The sequence below is a fragment of the Psammomys obesus genome, unplaced genomic scaffold, assembly GCF_907164565.1.
Source record: "Psammomys obesus unplaced genomic scaffold, mPsaObe1.curated_primary_1811, whole genome shotgun sequence".
Classification (NCBI taxonomy): Eukaryota; Metazoa; Chordata; class Mammalia; order Rodentia; family Muridae; genus Psammomys; species Psammomys obesus.
Genome location: NW_026592403.1, coordinates 32080 through 59310, shown reverse-complemented (window position 1 = coordinate 59310; position 27231 = coordinate 32080). Strand labels below are relative to the sequence as shown.

General features: G+C 38.0%; 1 protein-coding gene across 3 annotated transcripts in view; it reads right to left on the bottom strand.

Annotated features, from left to right (window-relative positions):
- Positions 1-26934, bottom strand: part of Wdr37 (WD repeat domain 37) — a 61043-nt gene extending 34109 nt beyond the window's left edge. The window contains exons 1-8 of one of the 3 annotated variants that reach the window (XM_055613195.1): positions 26705-26934; positions 16774-16951; positions 12743-12839; positions 8607-8702; positions 8346-8410; positions 4673-4808; positions 2996-3067; positions 163-207 (exon numbers count right to left, since the gene is read on the bottom strand). In XM_055613195.1, coding sequence (XP_055469170.1) covers positions 163-207; positions 2996-3067; positions 4673-4808; positions 8346-8410; positions 8607-8702; positions 12743-12839; positions 16774-16911 — 649 coding nt within the window. In that variant the 5' untranslated portion in view covers positions 16912-16951; positions 26705-26934. Of the gene's footprint in view, positions 1-162; positions 208-2995; positions 3068-4672; positions 4809-8345; positions 8411-8606; positions 8703-12742; positions 12840-16773; positions 16952-26050; positions 26256-26704 lie in introns of those variants that run through there. The other 2 variants (XM_055613194.1, XM_055613196.1) reach the window with 2 other exon arrangements.
- Positions 26935-27231: the final 297 nt, after the last annotated feature.

The window sequence follows — 27231 nt, the reverse complement described above, 5'->3', positions numbered from 1 at the left end:
AAAGGCAGTCTAACTTTCATAGGTACCATGAATAACTCTGAAAATACAAACAAAATATAAAATTAATAGCTGTTATTATGTTAAGAATATTAATAATTAAGAGCTGTTATTATGTTAAGATTATTAATAATTTTAATCCAGAAAGAAAAAAAATCAACATACCAGTAAGAGCCAACTGCTCTGAGGGATGAAATTTTATAGAATTTACTGCAAAATAAAAATATTACAAGAACAGGTTTAAAATAAAACATGGTATTGATATTTATTAGCTTTGTATGTATTACAAAGTTAATTGTAAATTTAAAAAACTATGATAGTTCATTAAATCCTCTGATTTGATTAAACTATGAATTACTGTATATATTAGAACAGAAGCATAAAAACACACTAAAGCATGAACTTACTGCTAAATGACAGGATATACAAGAAAGAATATTAACAATCCACTCTTATAAACAGGCAAGTAATTTAGAGTTAAAATAAATCAAGATAAACAAAGTTATCTGACAAGAAGCAAAAGCAGACTGTAGCATGCAGACAGTGCCCACTGGCCTCACCCTGAGTCTTCCGGACTTTTAGAACCCTGATCTAGTCCATGACAAATGAGACCCCAGGAAAGGATTACAACTCCAGAATGAATGGAGATTAGGTTACTGTCCTCTTTTTCTTATCCACATTTAGAAAACTCAAAGGTAAGTTTTGGCAATGTTTCTGACAAAGCTTTTATTTTCTTAATAAGGAAGCTTAAGCCAATGAAGAGCCTCCCTGTGCCCTTTGGCCTTTTTTCCTTCCTTGTATCCAGATGGGCTGTCTTAATGGGCGGTCAGCAGTTAACAAGCATGAGCCCAGCTCAATGAGACTGGTCAGGTATTAAAAAGATTCTAACCCCATCTCCCTAACTTAGACTTTCCTAAAGCAAATCCCAGGTTTTAGAACAGATACCACCATTAGTCTACCCAGGGAGATGAATTCAATTCTCTTCATATCCCTAGTTCGTAACAAAAATGCTTATCCCTTAAACACAATGTGAGAATTCTGCCAAACCTCAAAAAATTATGTTATGGTAATTTTATCAGCTATGCCTTTAAAATGATGTTTTACTATGAAACTACATATTTCAGTACTGAAATAGAAATAATGTAGAAGAGTTGGTAAAACTGCTGTCATAAGTAATAAATATAAGCCACAAAGCTAAAAATAAGCAAATTTTATTTAAAATAAACTGGTGTTGGGGGCTGGAGAGATGGTTAAGAGCTCCTGCTATTCTTACAGAAAATCTAGGTTCAGCTCCCAGCATCTACATGGCTGCTTACAACATGCTGTAAGTTGAGTTCCAAGAGATCCAACACCCTCTTCTGATCTCCCTGGCACCAAGCACACATATGGTGCATACATTTTTTTTTCAGGAAAAAATAATATACAAAAAATAAAAATAAATATATTTTTAAAAGACATTTAGAGTGTAATACATGTTCTACAAAATTTTAACACATATTTGAATTCCTAGTAACATATTTGAGGCACTGTACTTATAAACTAAGAAAGGAAAGACAAGTAAGAAAAGGACAAAAGGAACAAGTAGCAACAAGAACTGCTAAAGGAGCCAGGCACAGTGTCACCTGTAATCCCAGCACTCAGGGAGGCAGAGGCAGATGGATCTCTATGAATTCGAGGGCAGCCTGGTTTACAAAACGAGCCCAGGACAGCCATGACTACATAGAGAGAAACCCTTTCTCGAGAAAAAAAAAAAAAAAAAAAAAAAAACAGCTAAAGGAGAGAAGGTACTAAAAAAGAGAAGAATTAGGATCTGTGATTTAGAACCCACCTTAAAGACAATCAATATGGTCAGGAAGGTGCTGGATTAAAGGATGATTCACCCATGGTTGTGGCTTTGTACAAGCTAAAGGTGATGATGAGTCTATAAAAGTGAACCCAGGCTCAACTCCAAATGGCAGTGGAGATATTCAAGAAAGACACTTTTGTCCCTCTCTTTAGTTACCAAACTGTAATCTTTTCTCCACTGGGAAAACTATAGTGTTTTAACAGACATGCTGGAGTCCAGTTGAAGCTGACCTCCCCCCAACACACACACACACAAAAGAGGCTTCTACTCTATACATAAAAATTCATCTAGAAATTAAAAACTCGGGACTAGCGTAGGGGTCTTATAGACCACAACTAGACTCTTTCAAAAGTGGAGATGTTTAAACCCCCTTTTCTTCAGCAAAGATTTAGCAAAAAGTTTCTGTAAGAGAATGGAGGCAACCTGGAGCCCAAATCCCTTCCCTAGAAAACTGTCTCATACTAAATTCACTACTTGTTCTAGCCTTTGTCTTGCTGATTTCTATGGATTGTAGAGATAGCCACAGGCAGAATGGAGGAAAAAGTCACACACACAGAGAGAGAGAGAGAGATCTACAAGGCCGATAACAAGTCTGTCTGTCAATGCTACGGGACAGCGGAAGCTGGCAGAGGAAGGGAGTGACTAGGTAGGCAGCCTTGTACAGAGACTGGATGAAGGCCTTCTACATGGAAGAAATTTACAAACATTTGAGAGAAAAGTGCAAAAATAAAATTTGGTCATAACATTGTTAACACCCATGTATAACTGAAGGGGCAGAAGAGACCTATTATAAAATATTACAAACTACAGACCCAAACACACAATCAGTAGGAGCATCCCTTATTTTTGCTTGACCAAAGTATAATACATCAATCTCTAAAACATGGCTTATAATAAACAATTAAATAAAGTTATACAATGTAGACTGATGTGTAGCACTACTTAAGCATTAAGCTTTTTCCCTTTATTGCTTATACAAGGTAAAGAACCGTTTATTCTAATCTGTCTACATTACACTGCACCCCCAACTACCAAAATACTAATATTTTATATCTAACTTTCTACCAACACAGTTAATCTTATAAAAAAAATTTAAAGGAATCAGATGAAGTACAGCTTCTGATTATTGTGTTCATGTAGGTAAATGCTTACCTGAGCCCACATGGCCAGCATATTTGACAAGACATTTGCCAGTCTCTATGCTCCACAACAAAGCTGTGTGATCTACAAAATGAAGAAGTCATTACTTAGCCATCACTAACTTTACAGTCCCTTTAAAAATACAATATTCTACAAAGGGCAAGTCATATCACCCCTAATAGTTATTTTTATTTTATGTGGATGGGCATTGTGTGTGCATTTAAGTCTTGTATGCAGTAGAACCCTTGAAAGACAAAAGAGGGCACTGGATCCATTGGGACTGGAGTTAAAAGACACTTGTGAGCTACTGAGTGGGGAGCTCAGAATTGAAAATTGAACCTGAGTCTCTGAAAGAACAGCCAGTGCTCTTAACCACTGAGTCATCTCTCCAGTCCCCCAAACAGTTCTTACAACTTTGATTCTACTATTTTGTAAAATTCGACTGACCTAAGAAAAGTTTTCTGGATCAGAGTGGCTGTGGCTTGTCTAAAGCCACAAAACTGGAAATGGACAACTGGACTTGGTTTCCTGGTAGACCATTATACCAAGACCATCAGTGCAACTGGTATGCAGAAGTCACAGAATTAAACTCTCAAATTCAACTAGTCTACATGAAATAATGGCTACTCCTTTGGACCTTATCCTCTCACAGGCATTAAGAGAAGGAGGGAAAAGGAGAATTGAAGAAAATTCTCAAAAGAACTATTTGTCAATTATCCAAACAAAATTTCAGAAATATTAGAAATGTCATCCCCTCTTTTTTAACTAATACTTTCAAGCCATGCAAGATGTTTAAGTATGAGAACAAGTGCACACAGGAAAAGAAACCCTCAACACTCTACAGTTTTCGTGTTCTTTTACTTTTAAAAATAAAAATCTAGTAAGAAAGTAACATCTTACAAGCTAAGAAAGCTAGTTTCAGTATCCAACCATCACTCTTAATTTCAGCAATTTCTATATGAAGAGGTAGGATGTTAGACTGACCTGAGCTTTCACCAACTATCATGCTGGTGGTGAGCACTAACCCGTGACCGCCAAGAGGAGACATCTCTAACAACTAAACATGCTAGAGGATACGCATTTTTCCGTTACTAATAACACTTTCCCTTCATTGCTGGAAGAAAAATTACAAACCTGTCCCAGATCAGAAGCACATCTTGCTTGAACAATAAAACAACACCAATTAAAAAAATTCTTGTTTAAAAAATATCCCACCATGTTGTTTCTACCATTCAAATACTGACACACGCCCATAACTGAGCTGGAGCAAGTAACCCCCTTCCTCAAAAATGGATCCAGGCCTCGCTAGGATATCCACCCCCAGGATGATTACAAAGGAAAAGTACAGCCTCAGAAGTGGGTGCTCCCGCATCAAGGCAAAAGCTTTTCTTTTTTTTTTTTCCCCCCCCTTCTTTCCTCTTCATTTCCTTTTCATTTGAGAGACAGTGTGACAGGATTTCATATCACAGCCCATGCTGGCCTGGACCTTGAGGTCCTCCTGCCTCCACCTCGGGTGCTGGGACTTTGGCAAATACCAGCACAACTGGATCTAAAAGCTTTAGTTTTAATAACTTCCACCACACTTTTCTTTCTAGGAACTGCTCTGACACTGCCAACTGAAAGTCACTTCCATCAATTATCAATCAAAGCCACATCTTAATAAGCCAGCTGCAACAGTGTCTGGCTCACCGGCAGATGCTGTCCCAAGAACCACAGGCTGTGTCCTTGCAACACTGACATCCCAGATGCCATCCCTGTGGCCAATATACTCCTTCACAAGCTGGCAGATGGCCCTTGAGGTGGTAGTCTTAAAGCTGGAGACAATCTAAATTAAGAAGAAAAGAAGCATTTTTAAACTCTTACTGAATTAAATTTCTCTAAATTAAAAAAGGCAAAACAGAAAAAAAAGACATCTTGAAAAATGTATAAGTCACTTAGCAGGATACTGTAAACACCACCGGAATGTAATCCAAGCATGTACAGGACTGAGATGCCTCACAGAGAAAAGCTGCTCTCACTCAGCTTGTTATCAGAGGCTTCAGAAAATTTCCCCCAACTACCTACAAGGTACGTAGCACCTCACTGCAGAATAGTACAGTGTACCTTGCAAGACACTCTTCCCCAAATCTCAATCACCAAACAAAATTCCCCATCTTTAAAAAACACACATACGCACAAAGAAAGAGAGACAGAGAGACAGTCAGACAACAGAGAAGCAGGAAAAAGTTGAGAAAAAAAATGCCCCCAACTACTAAAGAGTGTGCTCATAGAACTTTCATATTTTTCCTGAATTTCATCATTTTACACCAACCACATATCAAAACAAAAAAGTCCATGCATAAGAGGAACCAAAAGACCACACTTGTAACAGATGAGGAGGTTTGTTAAAGATTGTTTATTGAGCACTTGCTTGAAGCCATGTGCCACACTAGATGGAGACAGAGCTGAGATACAAGGGCCTTTAAGAAGCTCATATTCTAATAGAAACAGACAAAAGATGATACAGACAATGAGGAACACACAGTAAGGTACTGTCCCATATAATGATACATATAACAAACAATTATCATTTCCCTCATGATGAAGAATATAAAGTGAGGAAGAAACTAAATGTAAAAATTTCTTTAAACTTTTGTCGTGAAGCTGTTCTCAGATAAATGAAAACTTTCCAACTTTTAAATAAATCAGAAAAATATAAAGAATAATGAATCTATAAAATCAAGCAAAAAAACAAAAACAAAAATTAAGGGATTCATACAGCTTGCTTTTAACAATGATTCCATACAGCCTGGGACATGTATACAAATATACTTTTACATAAATATATGAAGACACAATCTGTTACATCAATTAGGTATGTGCTTTCAGGTTATCCCCAACAAAGTAAAGAAAAAACAATGTTCAATAAAGAGACTGACATTTTATAAGTAATATAAAACAATTCTATTTAACTTGGTTTAAACTTTACAGAAAACAGAAAAGGACTTGCTCAAATCTCAAACCCATCCCTAATATCTTGTCTTTCTGAAAGCTAGTCTCCCTCCTAAAATCAATGAAAGTATCCCTCTACAATGTATATAAGCCTCTGCTTAAAAAAAAAAAACACCACTGAGATGCCAAACAGTATTACATTTTACGGGAAGAGAAGTCAGACTACATAAAACTTGCCACTATCTTAAGTTGTGGTAAATTACTTTTTCCAACTCTCTCAACATTTCTAACATAAAGAATGCTATTATAGGAAACTACTGAACCACACATTTCTTACCTATCCCATTCATAGGGTAGAATGGAAGAGGCACTACCATGGGAATATAACTTCGTACTTTAGATGCAGGATATGCTGTTCACAAATACTGTGGCATACCATCTCACATGCCACATCCATAATGCTCCTTATGCTTAAAAAACAAAACAAAACAAAACAAAACAAAAAACACTGATTTAAGCCAGGGCATGGTGGTTCATGCCTTTCATCCCAAAACTCAGGAGACAGAGGCAGGAGTTCTGTGTTCTAGGCCAGCCTTGTCCACATAGCGAGTTCCAGAACAGTGAGGACAACATAGAGACTCTGTCTCAAAAAGAAAAACAAAAAAACAAAAAAAACCACTGACTTGGTCAAGATTACAAAGAGACCCAACAAAACAACTGAATTACTTAGAAAGAGCATCACAACAGCAGAATAGAGCAATGGCATGATGTTTTCCCATCATCCCATCATTTTACCTACAATACAACCTTCATCACTTTAAAAGCAAATCAGAAAGGCTCTTTTCCACTACAAAAAATGCTTTCTAAAGAATATTTGCAAACATCTCCACAGGTTTCTTTAAAGTAGTTTTCAGGGTAGATTGTCTTCCCCCTTCCCACCCCATATGCATAACAATCAGTCATGAGTTTCCCAGGGAAGGAAAAACCTCTATGGGTTAACTTCATTTACTTCTACGTTCCCACTGTCTCACCAAACATGCTACTTGCCTTTCATGGCTCTGAATCACAAGGAGGGCAAGTAATGAATCTAGACTGTAGCATGTTCTTGTAGCATTCGTGCTTAGCTTTAATACCAAGAATTCATGCTGTGGTACAAATCAGAATATATCGTTACCAAATTATTTCTTCAATTTCGGATTCCTTGCGCTTTATTATTTTTTAAGATGAGTACATACAGTGTACAAACTGCTGTAAAGTCATTAGGAATATGTTTCTGACATATTCTATTCCTAAAATGATTGCCATTAAATATATTAGAACTCTAATATATTTTTTCAAACAAAATACTATTGTGCATGCCCTTACCTTTGTCCAAACCTTGTTTTTTATTGCTCATGGGAAAAAACTGCTTGCTATATATAAGCATATCTTCCTCTACTTCAGAAATAACCAGAAAGGTTTTAATCCTAAGACCACACGTTGTGTACCCAGCCTTGTGAGCATCAGAATAATCTATTTAATTCAGAATAATGTAACAAGAAATGAAGAACATAATTTTACACTTCATTTTGAAGAAAAACTGAAGTTAATTGTAAAGAGCAATTTACATTCCAGATGTTATCAAAGCACACAGTAGCAAAATGTCAACAATACTCATGTCCCCTTCCAAATAGTAATTACCAAGAATTTTTAAATAAGGAGAACAGGCAGAAAGGCTAGACTTGTCCTCTTAACTACAATTAACCTCATTGTTCCTGCCAAATAAATGACTGTCAGTCCAAGACAATGAATTATAAAAATAAGAAGATGGTAATATAATCATAGTACAAATTTCAATTTTCCCTCCAAAGGAGTATACATTCACCAACCAAAGACAATTAATTTATCTTTTACATATTCAAATACCCCAAATTAAAAATGTATAATATTACCTCAAAATACTATTATACAATAACTTTCCAAACAATTAAATCCTTGCCACTTCTAGTTAGTACTAGGCACTTTAAAAGAAAAACTCCTTGACCATCCCTACATGCCTCAGAAGCACACCCTCACTTCCTTCTCAGACTTAGAAAATTGAAAAATAATAATAAAAACTAACTTTCCCCCAGATGGAACTTTCACTCCATATATTTATCTATTATCTGTCTCTCTGAATCCATATACTTTTTATCAAGCCAATTAGCAATACAAAATAGATTGCTCCTCTAAAGAAAAAAAGTCACTAAAGCACAATACATTGATCTCACTGAGGTAAGCATCTAAGTTAGGATCTAAGCATCTACATAGTACATCCATTTAGCAATCGTTGTTTCTAGAAGCCAGACATTTTCCTATTACACATTTCTAACTGGAAAATATGCAAGTTAAAGTACACATCTGCACACCGTAAGCACCACATGACTGGCTCCAGAGCCAGTGCCTTGCATACCTTGCTGGTAGAAGCCTTGTAGGTGGTCTTCAGCTTCTGAGAAAGCTGACTGGTACTGTGACTGGCTGTGGAGACAGAATCAACAAACAAATATCCTCAAACTCAAGAGCCACAGCATTGCAAAAGACAGCTATGTCTTAGAAAGAAAGGGAAACTCAGAAGATCTGTGCAACCACCAAGTCATGAGAACAACAGCAGCACTTGACCAGACTCAGTTTCCTTGACAAGTAATCTACACGCAATACTTTACAAATATCTTACCTTTTGTTTTGAGCTGGCCCTTACTCAATTCTGCCCCATCGATTGTTTGCCCTTCACCAGCTAAGCGTTCATTAAGAGTATCAATTTCTCTGCGCACTGGAAGTAAAAACATTTTTATGAAAATGCAAAATTTGGTCTTATGTTCAAATGTACTCATCACTTCTAAAACTTAAATACATAAGAATGTTGTGAGTTGGGACTGTCAAAATAAGGACATGAAAAGCATTCTAAATAGCAAGGTGATAATTTCTTGTTTGCAAACATTCAAACCATCACTCCACGTACAAAAAGTCACGGCTGGGAATGCAGCTCAGTTGGTGAGTATTCACCCAGCGTGCATGCGGACCTGGGTTTCCTCCTTACACCATATACAATGGGTGTGGATGCCTACACTCTCAGCACTTAGAAGGTCAAGAAGATCAGATGTCCAGGATCATCCTCAACTACATTTCAAGTTCAAGGCCAGTCTGGGCTGTAAGAGATCCAATCTTTAAAAATAAATAAATTAAAGCTCACTCTCGTGACCCTTTCAAGATGTTACTATCAGGGTCTGAAGCAGGGTACTTGCAAGTAAAAATCCTTATTCAGCATAGCTTTCCTTTTTGCTGGTTTCATGAATTTAAAAAAATTCTGATACTGTCTGAGATTCAGCAAAATATTTACAGTTTCCTTGTAGTTATTGCAGCTAAGGAAAAAAACGTAGTAACATAACCACAGGCATATGACACCAAAAAATCTACACATGAGGAGATAAGAAAGATTTAAGAATTCCAGAATGAAAAATTAATAGGAAATACAGGATTGGGAGTCTCAGGAGAGAGAAAGATAAAAATGGACCAGTATAAGGAATATAATCATTGAAATACAGAAAACTATGATCCTCCTTGCTTTCAGGGACCTGGGGAGCGGCTCAGGCACTGAGAAGAGACTTGCACAGGGTAGTAACTGGTCTAAAAGCACCAAGTACTAACCTGACACAGCTGGGACCTGACTTACACACATGTCCACCAGCCTTAGAACCCACATGCTTTCCAGGATACCATAAAACTGTTGGGATCAGTAAGCAGGCACTTCTACAGCCAGCTCCAAGAAACCTGACAGACCGGTTATCAGGCATTTGTGAAGACACCCAGACCACCTGCTGACCACCTGAACTACCTGCGCATGCTCTAAATCACCCTATAAAGAGAACAGGAGCCCCCCCCCCCGCCTCGTCTCTCTGCGCCCCCTCTCCCCCTCTCCCCCCTTCCCTTAATAAACCTCCCACGTGGAACCGATCTCGTGGCGTGATTTGTGAACCCGCGTGTAACCCTCACATTCACACGTTTCCTAACAAAAACCTCCTGGGACTATATGATACTTGTCTGACTAAAGTCTAAAACAAAATCAAGGCCAGGAATAGCCTAAGAACAAAAGGCTCTATACAGCACCTGGGCTAAGTGACTGGAACTTTATCTTTTTTTGGTAATAATTTTTATATTTTTATATTAATCACAGGTTATTTACTTTGTATTCCAGCCGTAGCCCCCTTCCTCATTCTTTCCCAATCCCACTGTCTCTCCCTCATCTCCTCCCTGTCCCTTTCCAAGTCCACTGATAGGAGAGGTCCTCCTCCCCTTCCATCTGACCCTAGCCTATCAGGTTTCTTCAGGACTGGCTGCAATGTCCTTCTCTGTAGCCTGGCAAGGCTACTCCTCCCTCTGGGGGTCAGGGGGAGGTCAAAGAGCCAGCCATTGAGTTCATGTCAGAAATAGTCCCTGTTCCCTTATTTGCTCAACCATGTTTGTAGCAACTTTATTCATAACAGCCAGAACCTGGAAACAATCCAGATGACCATCAATGGAAGAATGGATACAGAAATTGTGGTACTTTTACACAATAGAATACTACTCAGCAATTAAAAACAAGGAAATGAAATTTGTAGGCAAATGGTGGGATCTAGAAAAGATCATCCTCAGTGAGGTATCCCAGGAGCAGAAAGACACACATGGTATATACTCACTTATAAGTGGGTACTAGACCTATAAGATGGGATAAACATACTAAAATCTGTACACCTAAAGAAGATAAACAGGAAAGAGGACCCGGGATAAGATGATCAATCCTCACTTAGAAAGACAACTGGAAGTTTATCTTACAGGCCCTAAGAAGCCACAAAGATCTGGACAACATAAAGTCAAAGCACCTTCCAACATTAGTAAATTTAAAGATTTATTTTTATTATGTTTAACTGGTGGATGGGGTGCTTTGTGACATGAATGTCTTAAATCACAATAAAAACAATAAAAATATTTCAGTTGTTAAAACTTGGATACTTAAAAAAAAAAAATCCTTGAAATTAGATGCTATACCTGGTACTTATAACAAAGCTGGAATCAGTATTCCCTCTCTGTTCTCAAGATAAAAGGGATGTGGAGAACCCAATCTTAAAACATAAAATTTTCCAAGAGCAAAGTGTGAATGACATAAAATTGTATTTTCTTCATGACTAATCCAACAACAGAAATCAAAAGGTGCACCAGGCATGGTGGTACACGCCTTTGATCCCAGCACTCAGGGAAGGAGAGGCAGGCAGATTTCTGTGAGTTCCAGGCCAGCCTGGTCTACAAAGCAAGTCCAGGACAGCCAAAGCTACACAAAGAATTCCTGTTTTTGCAGAACCAAAAATAAAAAGAAATTAAAAGGTACAAAACAGCCTGTAATTTAATTGCTGCTTATTAGTATCCATTCAACTCTTTGAGAAAGTTTCATTATAGTTCATGTAAATGGTATCCATGTTATAAACACAAGCCCCACCCCATAAAAATTACCCAATAACAAAACACCAAAAGGGATAAAAAAATATTAATTTCCCAATGGTGAAGCTTTAACACATCTGACTTCATCTAAAACTAGAAGACCAATTATGCTCAAAACAACAACCACCAGAAGAACTCAAAGGAAAAAAAAATAAAGTAAAAGAGGAAAATGTTTTCTTTTAAAAAGTGTAATGGGGCCCGAGGGTTATATAAATTTATTTTTGTGTTTCTTTTTAATCACATGTTGGAATTTGTTTGTAAAAACAAAACAAAAAACTAAAATAAAGCTAATTCAAAATTCTTTTGATTTACCTCTAATAAGTCAACATGTTTTTGAAAAATACTTTTCCAAAACAAGGTTTCTCTGTGTAGTCTTGGCTGTCCTGGACTCACTTTGTAGACCAGACCAGCCTCTAACTCGCAAAGATCCACCTGCCTGTCTCCCTGAGTGCTGGGATTACAGGTGTGTGCCACCATGCCCAGCTGCTTTTTGAAAATTTTAAGAGAGGATATAATAAAGTTTATATAATTTATTGTATACTTAGTATATAAAAATGAAATGTATTCCTTTTATTTAAAACTGCAATTTTGATTGCTTGATCTGGTAGCCCCCTCAAAGATTCCCAGGGCCCAGCCCCATAATCTGTTAACATGTTACCCTAGAAGTTCAGGGGTTTTGCAGGAAAGGAGATCACCCTGGAATATCTAGGGGCTCAATCAAGTCACATATTAGGACTGGAACAGACAGAAGGTAAGTCAGGGAGGACACAAGAGAAACCATCAAATCACCAAAGAGATGGGCATATGAGCCAAAAACAGTAACAAAGGGACTGTCCTAAAAGCACAATTAAGTGTATTCTATCACCATACAAATAAGCAAGAAATGTTTGTCCCTAAAGGCTAAAGAAAGGAACACAAATCTGCCAGGATTTGACATCATCCTGTCAACTCATGCTAGGCCCACAGAACTGCAAGACAATTTATTTTAATATTATTTATGTGTATGTGTGTTTTGCCTACATGTATGGCTATATAGCACATGAATGCTTGGTGCCCTCAGAGGTCAGAGGAGCGCAATGGATCTCCTAAAGCTGAAATTACAAACAGCTGTGATCAGTCATAAGGGTGCTGAGAACTGAACCCAGAACTTTTGGAAGAGCAGCCAGTACTCTTAATAGCTACACCATCACTCCAGATCCAATAATATGTTTAAGTCAACATGTTTAATAACAACAAAAATTAATACAGTGATGAATCTCAATCACAAAATATTGTTCTCAAAATTTTCTATGGGTATGTAATAATTTTTTAAAATACATTAAGATATGGTATACTCACATTCTAAGTTTTCGATGTAAAGATTTTCAAATTCTCTTTCTATCTGTCCAAACAGTTCCAGCAGTGTACTGCGAACTGAGGAAGGCAGTTTAGAATCCTGTACAAGAGAAATATTTTTGTATGAAATGAATGAATGAGTCACTTTAATACTTAGGCAAAAATATATTTTTCAAATTGAATTATTATTTATCTTAAACTCTATATAACATCATATATTTTACTTTTTATACATCTAAAGGTTTAAAGAATTTAAAATTTAGTTAGGTGGGGAGAAGAGGGAGGGGGAGTGGGTCTGGAGGGATTTGAGGGAGGGGGCTTCAATAGGGAATAATAAATAAATTGTGAAAAAAAATTAAAATTAAAAATTAAAAAAAAAATTAGTTAGGGATGTAGCTCAGTGAGAGCATGTACCTAGCATGTACTGTGGGTTCAAGCCCCAAAACTCAAAATAAAAATTTTAAGATTCAAGTTTCTACAAAGCAAACAATAATCAAAATGTATTCCTAGAAGATTTAGGAGCAAACATGTTTCAAATAACCTAACTTTTCCTCTTAACACATGTGAACACAGTTCTCTGAAGAAGCTGTATACATGCTGAATATCTTAAAGACTGATTGACAAACCAGAACATAATAATTGTGGAGATGGAATGTTTCAGTCTAAGAACCCAAATGATCTGGAACTACCTTCAGTTCTTTTTAACAGCTATTTTTACCATCAACCTCTGTGTCTGACCTAACACCCTGACTGCTAGGTAAACCTTTTAGAATGCACTGATAAACAGGGAACAAGCCTCTACCAACCCTAAAGCTAAGAATGCCAGAATATCTGAAGCCTACAGCAAAACCTTTCATGCCTGCCTACCAGATGTCCCTAACAATAGATGTGGCCAGTGTACTAAAGGATGACATTCTTCTGTTTTGTGACTACAAAAGACCTTGTACTCTCTTCCATAACAGTGTGTTATTCAGGTGAACATAATCTGTGTTCTTCAGCCTTGGTCATACATATTAGACTCAGAGTAAACTTTTTTCCCCATTGGAGGAAAAGCTCTGTTTTCCATTGACACAGAGGGAACATGAGTTTACTTTATTCAAAAATTTCCAAACTTGAAGAGAAGCAAGGTCATTCCCAAAAGTGAAGCCATGTTACAAATAGCCTTTAGACTCTACCACAAGCTATTTTAAAAAGAAAAGAAAAAAAGAAAGAAAGAAAAAACAAATGCCATTTCAATGGACTAATAGAGAGATGTAGCTCATCACCTAATTAGATCCACTGTGCTTCAACCAAAACTAGAGACTTCCTATACCTCTATAACTAAGACTATTATGTAGAGAGGGAAAAAGAGAATTTTGCCTACAGGAGCAAACTGTCTAGTAGCTTAGTCAACATCTAAAGTAGGTACCCCTTTTGGGCCACATTCTTCATTCCTTTGCACACCTCCCCAAGTAAGTTCACCAAGGTACCCAGGAAGTTCACAAAATAATTTACTCCCCTCACCCCCGAACACTACATAAATAGAAGCTATTTGATATGCCTACCCCATTCTTACCTCGACAGGGACACGATCTACATAATAATCAGTATGTGTTTATTCTACCCTTCCCAGAATAAAAAAGTATTTTTCAGAAATAAAAATCTCAAAAATACTTTTATATTAATATTCCAATATTTAAGTAACATCAGTATAATTTTCAAGTTGATTTCTCAAGTTTATACATAGCACTAACTGTTGAGACCTGATAAGGTAAAAATTTTAAAAATATTCATACACATAATATTTATTTAAAATTCCACCTCGGGTTCACTTCTTAGAACTATGAATTTCAGGAAATGGTAAACAGTTTCACAATTTGAGCTTTTCAATAATCATGTGTTCTTACATAAAATTTGTAAACTACTTAAAATATATACATACTAGCTTAAGCAATGAATCTGGTAGAAATGGTAATCTTAACATCCCTCTAAAAAACTTCACACTTACACCTTAAGATAATAGAACACTAGCCTGATATAGTAGCGTGGAGGTTAATCTTCACCTTCTTTGGATATTGTTTCTTAATGACAGCAAGAACACTGCTACACTATTTCCAAAGCGATTACTCCTGTAAATCAAGACTACTGACATTCGGCACATTTCTATATTCCCACAGCAGTCCACTTCTACCTACCATGCTAGCTGCAGCATCAAACTCTTATCACTCTCCTCCCTACTGTGATGGGAAGATTCACACCGGCCACTCACAGATCATGCTGGTTGGTTCCAATCCAAGTAACTATACTCAGTAAACAACAGGCACCGTCTAGCTAATATGGGAAACTCAGCCATTAGAGCAGTGTACAGGTGTAGGTTGCTCAGGTGAAAGAATTGTCAATTCCCTTGTAATGGCTACTGTGAGATACAATGATCACCTTATACTACATCACAATGGAAGAGAACACTAAGAACATATTTACCTCATGTAGGAAGCAAGTCTGGACTATGCCAGGAAATAAAGTAGAATTTTCACTGCTAGAAATGTAAGTAAATCAAAAAACTTTTAAGAACTATTTTAGACTACTTACCTACACTGTCCAATTAATAGCTACCAGCCACATATGACTGTTAAAATTTCAATGTAATTCCTTTTTGTTTAATCTATATTTTAAATCCTAAGTCACACCAACCAAATTTAACTGCCTACATGTTACATCTACCTTGTGTCACCTTTGTCAAAGGTGATAACACTTCTGCCACCAAAGAAATCCTACCACACAGCTGTAGTTTTACTCTCTCAAATGAACTGTGTCCCAAACCTGAGTGCCCCTGAATGTGACTCTCTTTACTAAAGTGACTGGTAAAACGCAGTAATAATGGTGACCCTAATTAATTACGATTGGTGGCCTTACAAGAGTTAAGGAAAACACAGGAAGAGTAAAGAAAATAAGGATGCAAAAAGGTGGCAGTTACAAGGTACAAATGAGACCTTGCTCGTGTGGCAATTATTTTTCCAGCATCTACACTCTAGCTACTGATTAGCTGCAATGTGGCAGGCCATAATCCTTTTGGTTTTTAGGTAAGCACTACTGCCCCTATAGAATTTATATACTAGAAGTCCCATGCAGAAAGTTGCTTACACAGTTCTAATAAGATCCAACATTCATAAAGACCAATTTCTCAGATGCAAGCCTTTTTATCATACAGCATTGTGGCTGATGCAGTCTACTGTGAAAAAATGGTTATAACAGCATAAGTGCATACTTATATAGGTATTATATAATAATTACATATATTAAATATATAATATGTATATAATTATTTTAATAAAACATAATAATTTAACTAGACTTCACAATAATACTCTTCAATAATCCTACCACCATAACATCTATAAGGACATTAGAAAAGTATGAAAACAACACTATCAGCCATGTATTACTACACTCATGGAAGGACAGTATATTCACCATAGCTGAGACAAGGACAAAGCCAAGTAAAGTCACTTCAGAGAGCAGAAAGAACATCAAAATTTTTATTCTCCCCTTTACTTGAAAACGTTAGAAACAGAAAATCTGTCTTAGAAGTCTAGGCTAAACCTCTTCTAGACAACGAAACTGTACAAAGAATGAGTCCATATTGTCACACCTGTATATTTTTGTGATTATTATGAATTATAACCTTAGCCGGGCATGGTGGCACACACCTTTCTTTAATCCCAGCAATTGGGAGGCAGAGGCAGGTGGATCTCTGTAAGTTTGAGGGAAGACTAGTCTACATGGCAAGTTCTAGGGCAACCAGAACTACATAGAGAGACCTTGTCTCAAAAAAAATAAATAAATAATAATAATGATGGTAATAATAATAATGATGATAAGCAACCAAAAAATCTAATTCTATCTCTGTGTACACTGCTGAATTTACTGTGTTCTTTTAAAGGTTTGGCCGTGTAAGCCTTTCTTCTGCTTTGGAAACCTACATGCATTAGCTATTTCATTTACACTATAAGCATGACAACCATCTTTACAATGGGCACTGGCCAATGCTGACTTACTTGTCCTTCTAACATTTCTCTTGGTAGTCCAGTCCTCTCTTGTTCTGAGCTGTTAGTTCTTCGTATAGAAAGGCTATGAGATTTTCGCTTTTGTTTTGCTTGGCGAGCAGTTGAACAACTTCCGCTTTCTGTGGGCATTACTTCTAGAAGGTAGTGTCCTGGTCACTCCTGCAATAAGCTAAATAACAGCAGGGAAAACAAGTACTTCATTTCTGATACAGCAAATTGAAATAATCAGCAGTCAAGGTAAGGATTTCTTACCAAGGTTAGTGCTCACTGAACAGTACAAAACTCAAGTGTTGAAGTCAGTTACAATGATTCTTGTTTAAATCTTTCTCAAAACTGTTTTAGCTATTCCAGTTCCTTAATATAACCTAGTTTTCAAAAGATTTCTTTATCTCAAAAATTCTTGCTTTGTAGGACTAGAGAGATCACTTAGTGGTTAAGAGCACGTGCTGTTCTTTCAGAGAACCTGAGTTCAATTCCCCACACCCATGAGGTGGCTCACAACCTTCTATAACATTCACTTCCAGGGAATCTGATGCTTCTTCTGGCCTCCACTGGCACCAGGCACGCACAGAATACACGAAAGCAAACCACCAATACAAGCCAAAAAAAATTTTTTTAATTCTTACTGTAACTTTAAAAAGAATTTGCTAAATCTATTTATCAATTTAGAACTTGAAACCTACAAAAACATTTATCTTTGCATCAGTTTCCAGTTAACTACTAAATGAACAACCCAAGTCACTAAAATATCTTTTATACTTTTTAGCATTTTAAACACTATTTTAATTTTTTTTCACGTTAACTACTAATATACAAAAAATTGCTGTGTATTGAGCTTGTATCTCACATTCTTGCTGAATTTCTTCATACATTTTAGAAAAAATATTTCATAGATTGTTTATTTTGATATCTTGTTTTTTAATGTAAATTACTGTTCCACTTAAAAAATAAAAGACATCTCTGCCTTTTTGGTTTGCAAGTCTTATTTCCTTATACTTTTGGCTAGAAATTTTAGTATATCCTTCCTTTTTTTTTTTTCAATTTCAATGTAAAAATAACCACGCCTTCAACTACTGAGATTAAAGCTAGCTACAGGTTTTCTATAGTTATTTACCAAGTTGACATTTCTTTCTCATGCATTTCCTATTCACTTATTTCACAAATAAGTCCTGAAATGTCTTTTTCTTTCTGTATCAATTAATATGGGGGCAAGGATGTTCTTTGTTGACCTAACAGGGTTTAATTACATTGATTATTTTCAAATACAGATCAAAACTGACAGCCATGGAAAATTTATTTTTCCTCTATCCTATTTTCTGTACTTTCTTGTAGATTACCTAAATGTGCTTAGAATTTTACACTGGGGCAGGGAAATGGCTTGGCAGGTAAACTCATTAACCATGTAAGCCTGACAATTCAAACTCCATCTCCTGAATCCACATTAAAAAACAAAGCAAACAAACAACAGCAAAAAAAAAAAAAAAAAAAAACATGCTGCTGTGGCCCTGTGGGCCAAATCTATAATATATACCCAAGAGTTATATAGCTGGAACATACAATACTTATGTTTTTTGTGTTTTGAGGAACCTCCCACTGATTTAGATGGTGAATGAACTGATTCACATTCCCACCAACAGAATTCTCCTTTTTTCTAAATCCTCAACTATTGGTTTGCTTTTTCTTGAACATAAGTTCAACATGACACAACATGACACAACATGATACAACATGACACAAATCTAGACAGATATGGAAAGGAGGAGTCTTAATTGAGAAAATGCCTCCATAGACTGTATGCCAGTCTATGGGGGTACTGTCTTGATTAATGATTGGTGTAGGAAGGCCCAGCCCACTGCAGGAAATACCATCCCTGGGTTGTATAAGAAAGCAAGCTAAGCAATCCATGGGGCACAAGCCAGTAAACCGCACTCCTCCATGCTCTCTGCTTTAGCTCCCGTTTCCAAGTTCTGACCTAGAGTTCCTGCTTTGGAACAGACTATAAGCTATAAAATCAAATATACCCTTTTCTCCCAGACTTGTTTTAGTTATAATTTTAATTAAAACAATAAACAGAAAGCCAACTATGAACCAGGCAAGCAGTGGTGGTACATGCCTTCAATCCCAGCACTTGTGAGGCAAGGGCAGGGAAATCTCTGAGTTCAAGGTCAGCCTAGTCTATAGAATGAGTTCCAGGACAGCCAGGGCTACACAGAGAAACCCTATTTAAAAAAAAAAAAAAAAAAAGGAAAGAGAGAGAGAGAGAGAGAGAGAGAAAGAAAGAAAGAAAGAAAGAAAGAAAGAAAGAAAGAAAGAAAGAAAGAAAGAAAGAAGGATCCACTAAGACAATAGGCATTCTGAACACATGTGACAAAAATCTCAATCTAGTAGTTTGGATTTGCAGTTAACTGATAAAGATGTGAACATCAGCCATTTGTATTTCTTTATTTGAAAAGTGTTTGGGGCTGGAGAGATGACTCAGCAGTTGGGAGCACTGGTTACTCTTCCAGAGGACCCACATTCAATTCTCAGCAACCATATGGCAGCTCACAACATCTGTACCTCCAGTTTGAGGAGATCTGACACTATCACACAGGCATACATGTAAGCAAAACCAATGCACATAAAATTTAAAAATTATTCTTAAAAAAAGTTTTTTCAATTTGCTTCCTATTTATTGACTATACTGACTGAATTATTTGCTTTTCTGGTATTTAATTTTTAAAAGATCTCTATAATCTGAATATTAATCTCTTGTTAGATGAATACATATCCAGAAATAATCCTCCCATTCTAAAGGGTGTCTCTTCTCTCTGTTGTTTCTTTAGCTGTAAAGCAGGATTTAATGACTGCAACCCCATCTGTCATTCCTTGCTAATATTCCCTAAGTTACTGGAGTCCTGATCAGAAAGCTCTTGATGATGACTGTATCCTGAAATGTTTTTTCTAGCAGTTTCATTTCCCGTCTTCCATGAAAATCTCTACTTCATTTTTGTTCAGGGTAAAAGGTTCTAATTTCAATCTTCTAAAGTGATTACACAGTTTTCCCAACACAAATGTATGTTTTCAACACCTGTCAAAAATCAGATGCCTGTAGTTTTATGATTTTATTTCTGGATCTTAAAAGTTCTACGATGGTGAATTTAAAATCCTTGTCAAATAATTCTAATCAGTGCCATATCTGTTCTAGTCCTGATTGTTTATAATTTCTGTGTAAGAGTCCTGGCTCAGAACTCTCTTTGTAGATCAAGCCAGCCTCAATTCACAAAGATTCACCTGCCTCTGCCTCCCAAAACAGTACTGCGTTTAAAGGCATGTGCCACCACACCCAGCTGCCAACTGATTTTTAATTGAAACCTTGACCTTTTCGGGGTTTTTTGTTTTGTTTTGTTCTGTTTTGATTTTGGGTTGGTTTGTTGTTGTTGTTTTCCGAGACAGGGTTTCTCTGTGTAGCTTTGACTGTCCTGGACAGGCTTTTTAAACCAGGCTGACCTCCAACTCACAGAGATCTGCCTGCCTCTGCCTCCCTGAGTGCTGGGATTCAGGGGTGCTCCACCTAGGCCCAGTTGAAACCTTGACATTTTGGACATGATGCTATTAAGTGATGGGCTCTGTTACAGTAGCCTTTCCTAAAACTGCTTTGGTAAACAGGAGTATTGCTTAGCTGCTGCCAGATGCATAAGAAAAGGCAGAGATTGAATTAAGGCTCTCTATTCATGTGCCATCACATGAGGAAGATTCCTAGAGTAGTCCTCTTTGGCCCTCACTCAGATCACCATGGCTGATGAATAAGGATGGTCATTACTATTCTCCACAGTTTCCTTGCCCCTACAGAGGGGCAGCATCTTCTGAAATTATGCTTATTGTCTTTTGATTTTATGCTCATTGGTGTTTTGCCTGCCTGTATGTTTGTGTGCAGCATGCATGCCTGGCCACAGGGGCCAGAAGAAGGCACCAGATACCCTGGAACTGGAGTTATAGATGGTTGTGAGCCACTCTTTGGCTGCTAAAAATCAAATCCTGGTCCTCTGGAAGAGCAACATGTGCTGCTGAGCCATCTTTCCAACCTACCTCTTCTTGAATCTCTGCTAGGTTTTCTCTGATACCATCTAAGTAGGGAAAAAAAAAAAGTATTCATACAAGCAAATCCCAACTCCTCACCCAGGCATTCTCTGATACCAAGCCTACAGATTTTATCACCATTTGTCATGGACAGCGGTCTAGTTTGTTTCTTTTTTTTTTTTTTTTTTTCTGCTTTGTTCTGATTTTTGCCTGAGCTCTTTGCTGTTCCTAGGTTGCAGACTTATACAGGATCAAACTAGAAATATATAGTGGAAACAGAAAACTAAATTCTATGCCCCTTTTCAGATCCCAAAGGTCCTATTTACTTCCTCCATCTTTCAGCTTTATATTCATTTTATGTATAATGTCCACTGTTCCTAACTGGACTTCATTTTTTCCCCTATGCTAAATTATTTTTGTCTCTACCACCCCCCTTTTTTTCCAAAAGCAGTGTTTTTATTTCTAGAGTTCCAACCTCATCAGTGGTGGGAAAGCAGGAAAGATTGTTTTATCATTCCAGGGGCCTCTATAATGTTGGTATGTTATTACCAAACACACAAGCATCTGACATCCTGGATTTGGTAAATGGAATGATAGTATTGGTCTCTCTCTCTCTCTACGAGGGCAATAAGGTATCAACCAACCTTTGCTTTTGTAAGAATCCTGGATTTAGAATCTTCATCTACAATTCCTATTTGTAAAGGTTTGGAAATAACTGACAAAACAGTAGACAGGAATGAAAAAGCAGTTTCCACCACTTAGTCAAATATCCAATTACAGCACTTCACTTATTTTTCAAAACTGGCTGACTCCGTTTCTTTAACTGCTGCTACAATAGTTTAAATCCAGTCAGAATTTGCAAGATCACATTTGTATATCTGACAGCCTTATTCTTCATCCATTCCAATTAAAGGATACACAAAGTAGTATCGTTTTAGCATTCTATATGCAGTTTTTACACAGTACGTACACAGTTTATTTCCAATTACCACCTCATATTTTCTGTAACTAGGATATGTTGTCAACTGTCATTCCAGGCATCACAGGCAATGGTTCTAGTTGTCTTGATCAATTGAGTCACTATGGGAATCCAGTAACTTATCAGATACTTTTTTTCCATATGACATTTACTAGTGTCTTTTCCTCTAACAGGCACTGATGATAGGTTAATAGCCTCAATGTAGACTACACTTAGTAAAGCTAGCCCTGAGGTTTAAACAAAACGGCAATGTGAAGGCCAAAACCAGCACTGGACCCACCCACAACTTCAAATTCAGTCTCTGTATCTGTAGCTCCTATTCTGGAAGACCATCCCCTCTCAGAAGCTGTAATCTGTTGTCAGCCTTTCTATGTGACACTTTCCTCATCTTTACATTTGCCTTTATATTTATGCCCTCTATTTCCCCAGCAACCTGTACTGACCCTATGCCTGATGACTTATCTGAATTAAGAAACAGAGAAGACAGTAATGAGACACACATTTGAGTGTATCCGTGAGAGCTTACAGCACCTCATGGGCTGGGTAAAAACTGAAGGAAAGGAAAGGAGAAAGCTGGGACAGCACCAGCTCTCAATGCTTCCTGCCTGGTGCCATGCCTGGCACACTCCTGACAACATGACTCAATGGGCTACATTCCTCTCAAACCTGAACCTATTCCCTGCTTAAGTTGCTTTGTGTTAGAGATTTGGCCTCAGTGCTAAGAACTGTAACTAATGCCGGTCCTATTATTATTTCCTCCCATTCGCACGACATCAAAAAAGTGCATGAAGGCTACAAGCACTACCTCCTGGTATTTAAAAAAAAGTAAAGAGAAGTAGATGCAGGGGACCAACCAGCCTTACTTTAATAGTGAGTTCAAGGCCATCATGGGCTACCTGAAACCCTCTTAGAAATATAAAAGGATGGCTAAGAGGTTAAGGTCCCATGGTGCCCTTCCAAAGGACCCAAGTTCACTGCAGGATATCAGGCAACTTATCACCTGCAACTCCAGCTCCAGAGCAGTGGTTCTCAATCTTCCTAATACAGTTCCTCATGTTATGGTGAACCCCAACCACAAAATTACTTTCATTGCTACTTCGTAACTGTAATTTTGCTACTGTTTGAATCATAATGTAAATATCAGTATTTTCCAATGGTCTTAGACAACTCCCGTGAAGGTCATGACCCACAAGGTTGAGTACCACTGTTCTAGACGATCTAATTTTCTTTTCTGTCTTCTGTGGCCACAGCACTCATGCAGACACAATGAATTAAATGTTTGATTTACTAAAGGACAAGGTTTGGGGTTTGCTATTCTAGCAATAAGGATGCGGTTGCAAGCACTTGTAAAAGAAATATTGAAATGGTATACATGGAACCCAAGCTAGACAAGTGAAAACAGAAAGAATGGAGAGTAAGTGGAAGTCAGTGGGAAGATCTGAAAAGCTACTAAAGTGTTGCTTATGAGACTTAAATGGATCAATAAATACAGAAGCACACAAAATCACTGTGAGGCAGAATCTTCAAATTCAATTAGTAGCCTCACAGTATTTCACAAACTAAACAGTATTAATCAGGCAATTGAAAAGGGAAAGAAAACTGTTTCACTCTGAATATAAGACAGGTCTACCAGGCCATAGCGGTGCATGACTTTAATCCCTGCACTGAGGGGGAAAGTGGTGGGAGGGCGGAAGAGGGTGGGCAGAAGCAGATGGATCTCTTGAGTTTAAGGCAGTCTGGTCTACACAGAGAGTCTACATAGGACAGCCATGGCTATAGAGAGAAACCCTGTCTCAAAAGAAAAAAGAAAATGGGTCTGGGGCAGCCTGTGGTTCAATGGGAAGGGGACTGGTTAGTACGCATGATGAGACTGTGGGACTCATCACCAGCACCACACACAAAAAAAATATTTTAAAAAGTTACTTTTATTATGCACTAGTTCACCTATCTGCATTTTTTGAGGTTTATACTGAGGTGGCATCATTTAATCTATAGCATTTTAGAGGTCACTTAAAAATTCTAATGCACTCTTATAAAAATATCCAGACAAACATACTGCCAAAGTACCAATACTAGAGAATTCGTACATTTTTATAAAGAAAGAAATCTGAAGCTTCAAAAGATAATTGTTTTCTTTCAAAACATTCACATCTACCTATTTTAATGGAATAGATCAGCACATTAAATGGAAACCTACAATATAGTTTCTGTCAAACCTTATAAAATGCTGTCACATTTGTGACACATCTTTTCTGCTATCTAAAAGCAAGGCAAAACAATATATGGCCAGCTTTCGTACAGCATATTTAACAAATGAATAAAATCTCTATACATACTGCCAAGGTAATGAATTTACCACCTTGATAAATGGTGTAACATTAAACAGCATCAGTGAACACAGCTTTCTCTCTTTTCATAAGGTTCTTTTCAGTATGTATGTTCAATATTAAGTTGTTACTACCTACATTATCAGTTTTGTTAAGAACATACAACCATAAAAGGAAGCCTGCTAAAGTATTTTTTAAACATATACAACAAATTCTTAATTTATGCCTTTAGTTGAAATAATATAAAACATTACTCTCCATACCTTGCAAGAAAGATTTTATTTTTCTTTCAAAAAGAAAAAAAAATTATACCTGATTTATTTCAAAATAAATATCTGGTTTGATTTTAAAATTAAAATTAATTTTAAAAGAATGGTTATATAATTTGCAGGTGGTAATGTAGACTATAAAATGTCACTGAATATCCAGAAGTTCAATAAAGTTGTTGATACTATTAATACTTTAAATATTTTACTGTAATAGCACTTTGAAATTACTTACTAGAGGACTGGAACACCAATGCAGTGTCTAACCAGTATCAAGGGAGAGAATGGTCTCTACAAGCAACCTTGGAAATCTGTCACCAACATTTAGTTACTGAAAACATTCTGTCACATTAAGCCACAGAATTAATGCTTATCAATTCTAAGTGTGACATTAAGCTGACAGGCATCGCTAATTAATAAGCTACCACCAAGATATTCTATCTTAAACAAAAAAAAAAAAAAAAAGAAATTCAAATCTAGAATAAAATTTAATCGAAATAAATTTCGATTTATTTCAGGACAGGACAAGACAACTAACAAAACTCTTAGTACCACTGCTAAGCGAAATATACAACCCCAAGAATCTTAGCTCAAGTCAAGGGCAAAGTAAGTTAACAGACCAACATGCCATTACAAAAAAAAAAAAAAAAAAATGTATCAACACAGGGTAAAAGAACCGGAACAAAACATACTTATTAAGGTCTGGTGTCCAGAAATTTTTGCAAGAAGGCTTGATACACACAACTTTCCAACAATGTGGCTGACATAATCACCAAGGTCACACTGTTATTACACTCGGCCACTGGCCACTGCCCTGTCTCCTAGGGACAACACTAACAGAAAGCCTCTACTCACTTTGATCAGATTATATATACTATCCTCAAGTATGGGAACTAGATGTCAAAGGGAATTTACAAGCATTCAGATTTGATCAGCAAAGTAAACAAAACAGCAAGGAAGGTTGCATAATTGACTATTTCTTTAAAAAAAAAAAAAAAGTATCCTGGAGGCATATTATCTTAAGCTGTAGTGCTTAGAGGTAAACAGTTTGCATCATTTGTTTGGCATACTTCGTAAGCCAAAACAATTAATATAAAGAAAACACACCTGAACTTCAAAGAAACTGCCCAGCAATCTGCATTCGTTCAAGATAGTGGTTTAGAGCTAACGGACCTAGTCTTCAAGCACAAGGCACATCGAAGAGTTCAACTTAGATGATAAAACCTCTGAGAACCTGGTAATCGGTTACGTCTGCTCTTAAACTGGGATGACATATTTATGCAACTTTTTGGTAAAACTGACCTGTTAAGCTGCCTTAAAACTAATGCCTGTCGTCGGAGGCGGACGTGTACAGGGGAGAACGAAAAGGAGAAGTCTTCAGAAAGAGAAACAAGGCGTGGCGGGGTGGGGGTACCACCTCAGCATCTGCTCTCCCCTCACTCTTCGCCCCCGACCCTTCCTCCTCCAGAACCCGACTTTGTGGGATCGTAGACCACCATCTTCAAACACCCTGCAGCCAGGCAGACGCCACTTGGGGACACAGGGAAGCCGGAGGGAACGCGCAAGGTTAGGACCGTATCCTTCGTCCACCTCGAAACCTTGACCAGCTCGTCCCCACCACCACCCGGACACCTCACCTCCCCCGGGAAGGACGCCAAGCCGGACAGCTGGGAAGATGGCGTCACCTGTCACAGCAGCACTCGCCTCCACCTGGTGCCAGCCCAGGTCGCACTCAACTCGTGGGTCCCCCGACGCAGAGCCCAGGGCAGACCCGGAGCAGCGTGGAAAACCGGCCAATTCCCGCACTGACACGACCCGGCGACGAGAACTGGCGCGCCCGCACTTCCGGTAACCGCGGAAGTCCCGCCCCCCAGATAGGCTCTTAAAACCCACGGACCGGAAGCCCCGCCCCACGCCCAACGGCCGCGGAAGTTCTTTTCTGGTTTCCTTCGCACGGTCCCAGGGGCTCGTGACGCGCGGGCAGTCTCCCGTTTTAGCTTGTGGCCCTGGGGCGGGTTCCTCGCGACCTCGTCTGTGGCCTGGCTGTTCGCTGAGCCAACACTCAGCGAGTGACTGCAGGAGAACGAGTATGGCGCCCTCTGGTGGCGCAAGCAGGCCCAGCTCCTCTCCTGTCAGGAGCTTCCCCAAGATGCCAGCCAGGGTAGAAGCACCCAAAATCCTACACTCCACACGCACAGTACACGCGATCCTCAGGAATGGCTCCCAGAGGCCCCGGGGCGTCCGTAAGGTGGGAAAAGCTACGCGCAGCCTCCAAGGCCGTAGATACTCACCGCTGCAGGGGTTCCGGTGAGGGGTCCACGGTCAGGCAGGTTTTAAGTCCATCTGTCCTAAAAACTCGCGCAAGCCAAGAACTGGAAAGGAAAATAACCTATTAAAATGCAAAGTCAAGCGTACTGTTTAACGTAATCGCTTTCAGAATCCCTCAAATCCAAGCCGCTTTACAGGCTGACTTGCTAGGAATCGCTTCTCCCGCAAGACTCTGTGGGAGTCTTGCTATCTAGCTGCAGGAGAGCCTGGCGGAGATAGAACTATTAATATTTCAGCTTATCTGCAGAAGATGACTCACCCAGTTTCCTTCTGAAATATCTGATCACCATTGGCTAAGAAGGGAAAACAGAATCAGCTGTTCACTGCAAAAGGTGGGACTTGAGCTGCTTTTTTTTTTTTTTCTCCCCTTTAATCTAGGTTGGGAAGACCTACATAACAGGCTGGAGCCATTACATAAACAGCCTTGTCTTTACTAGCAACTTCAAGATATTAAAAACTCACCTAAAGTAAAGGTATGAAAACATTTTCC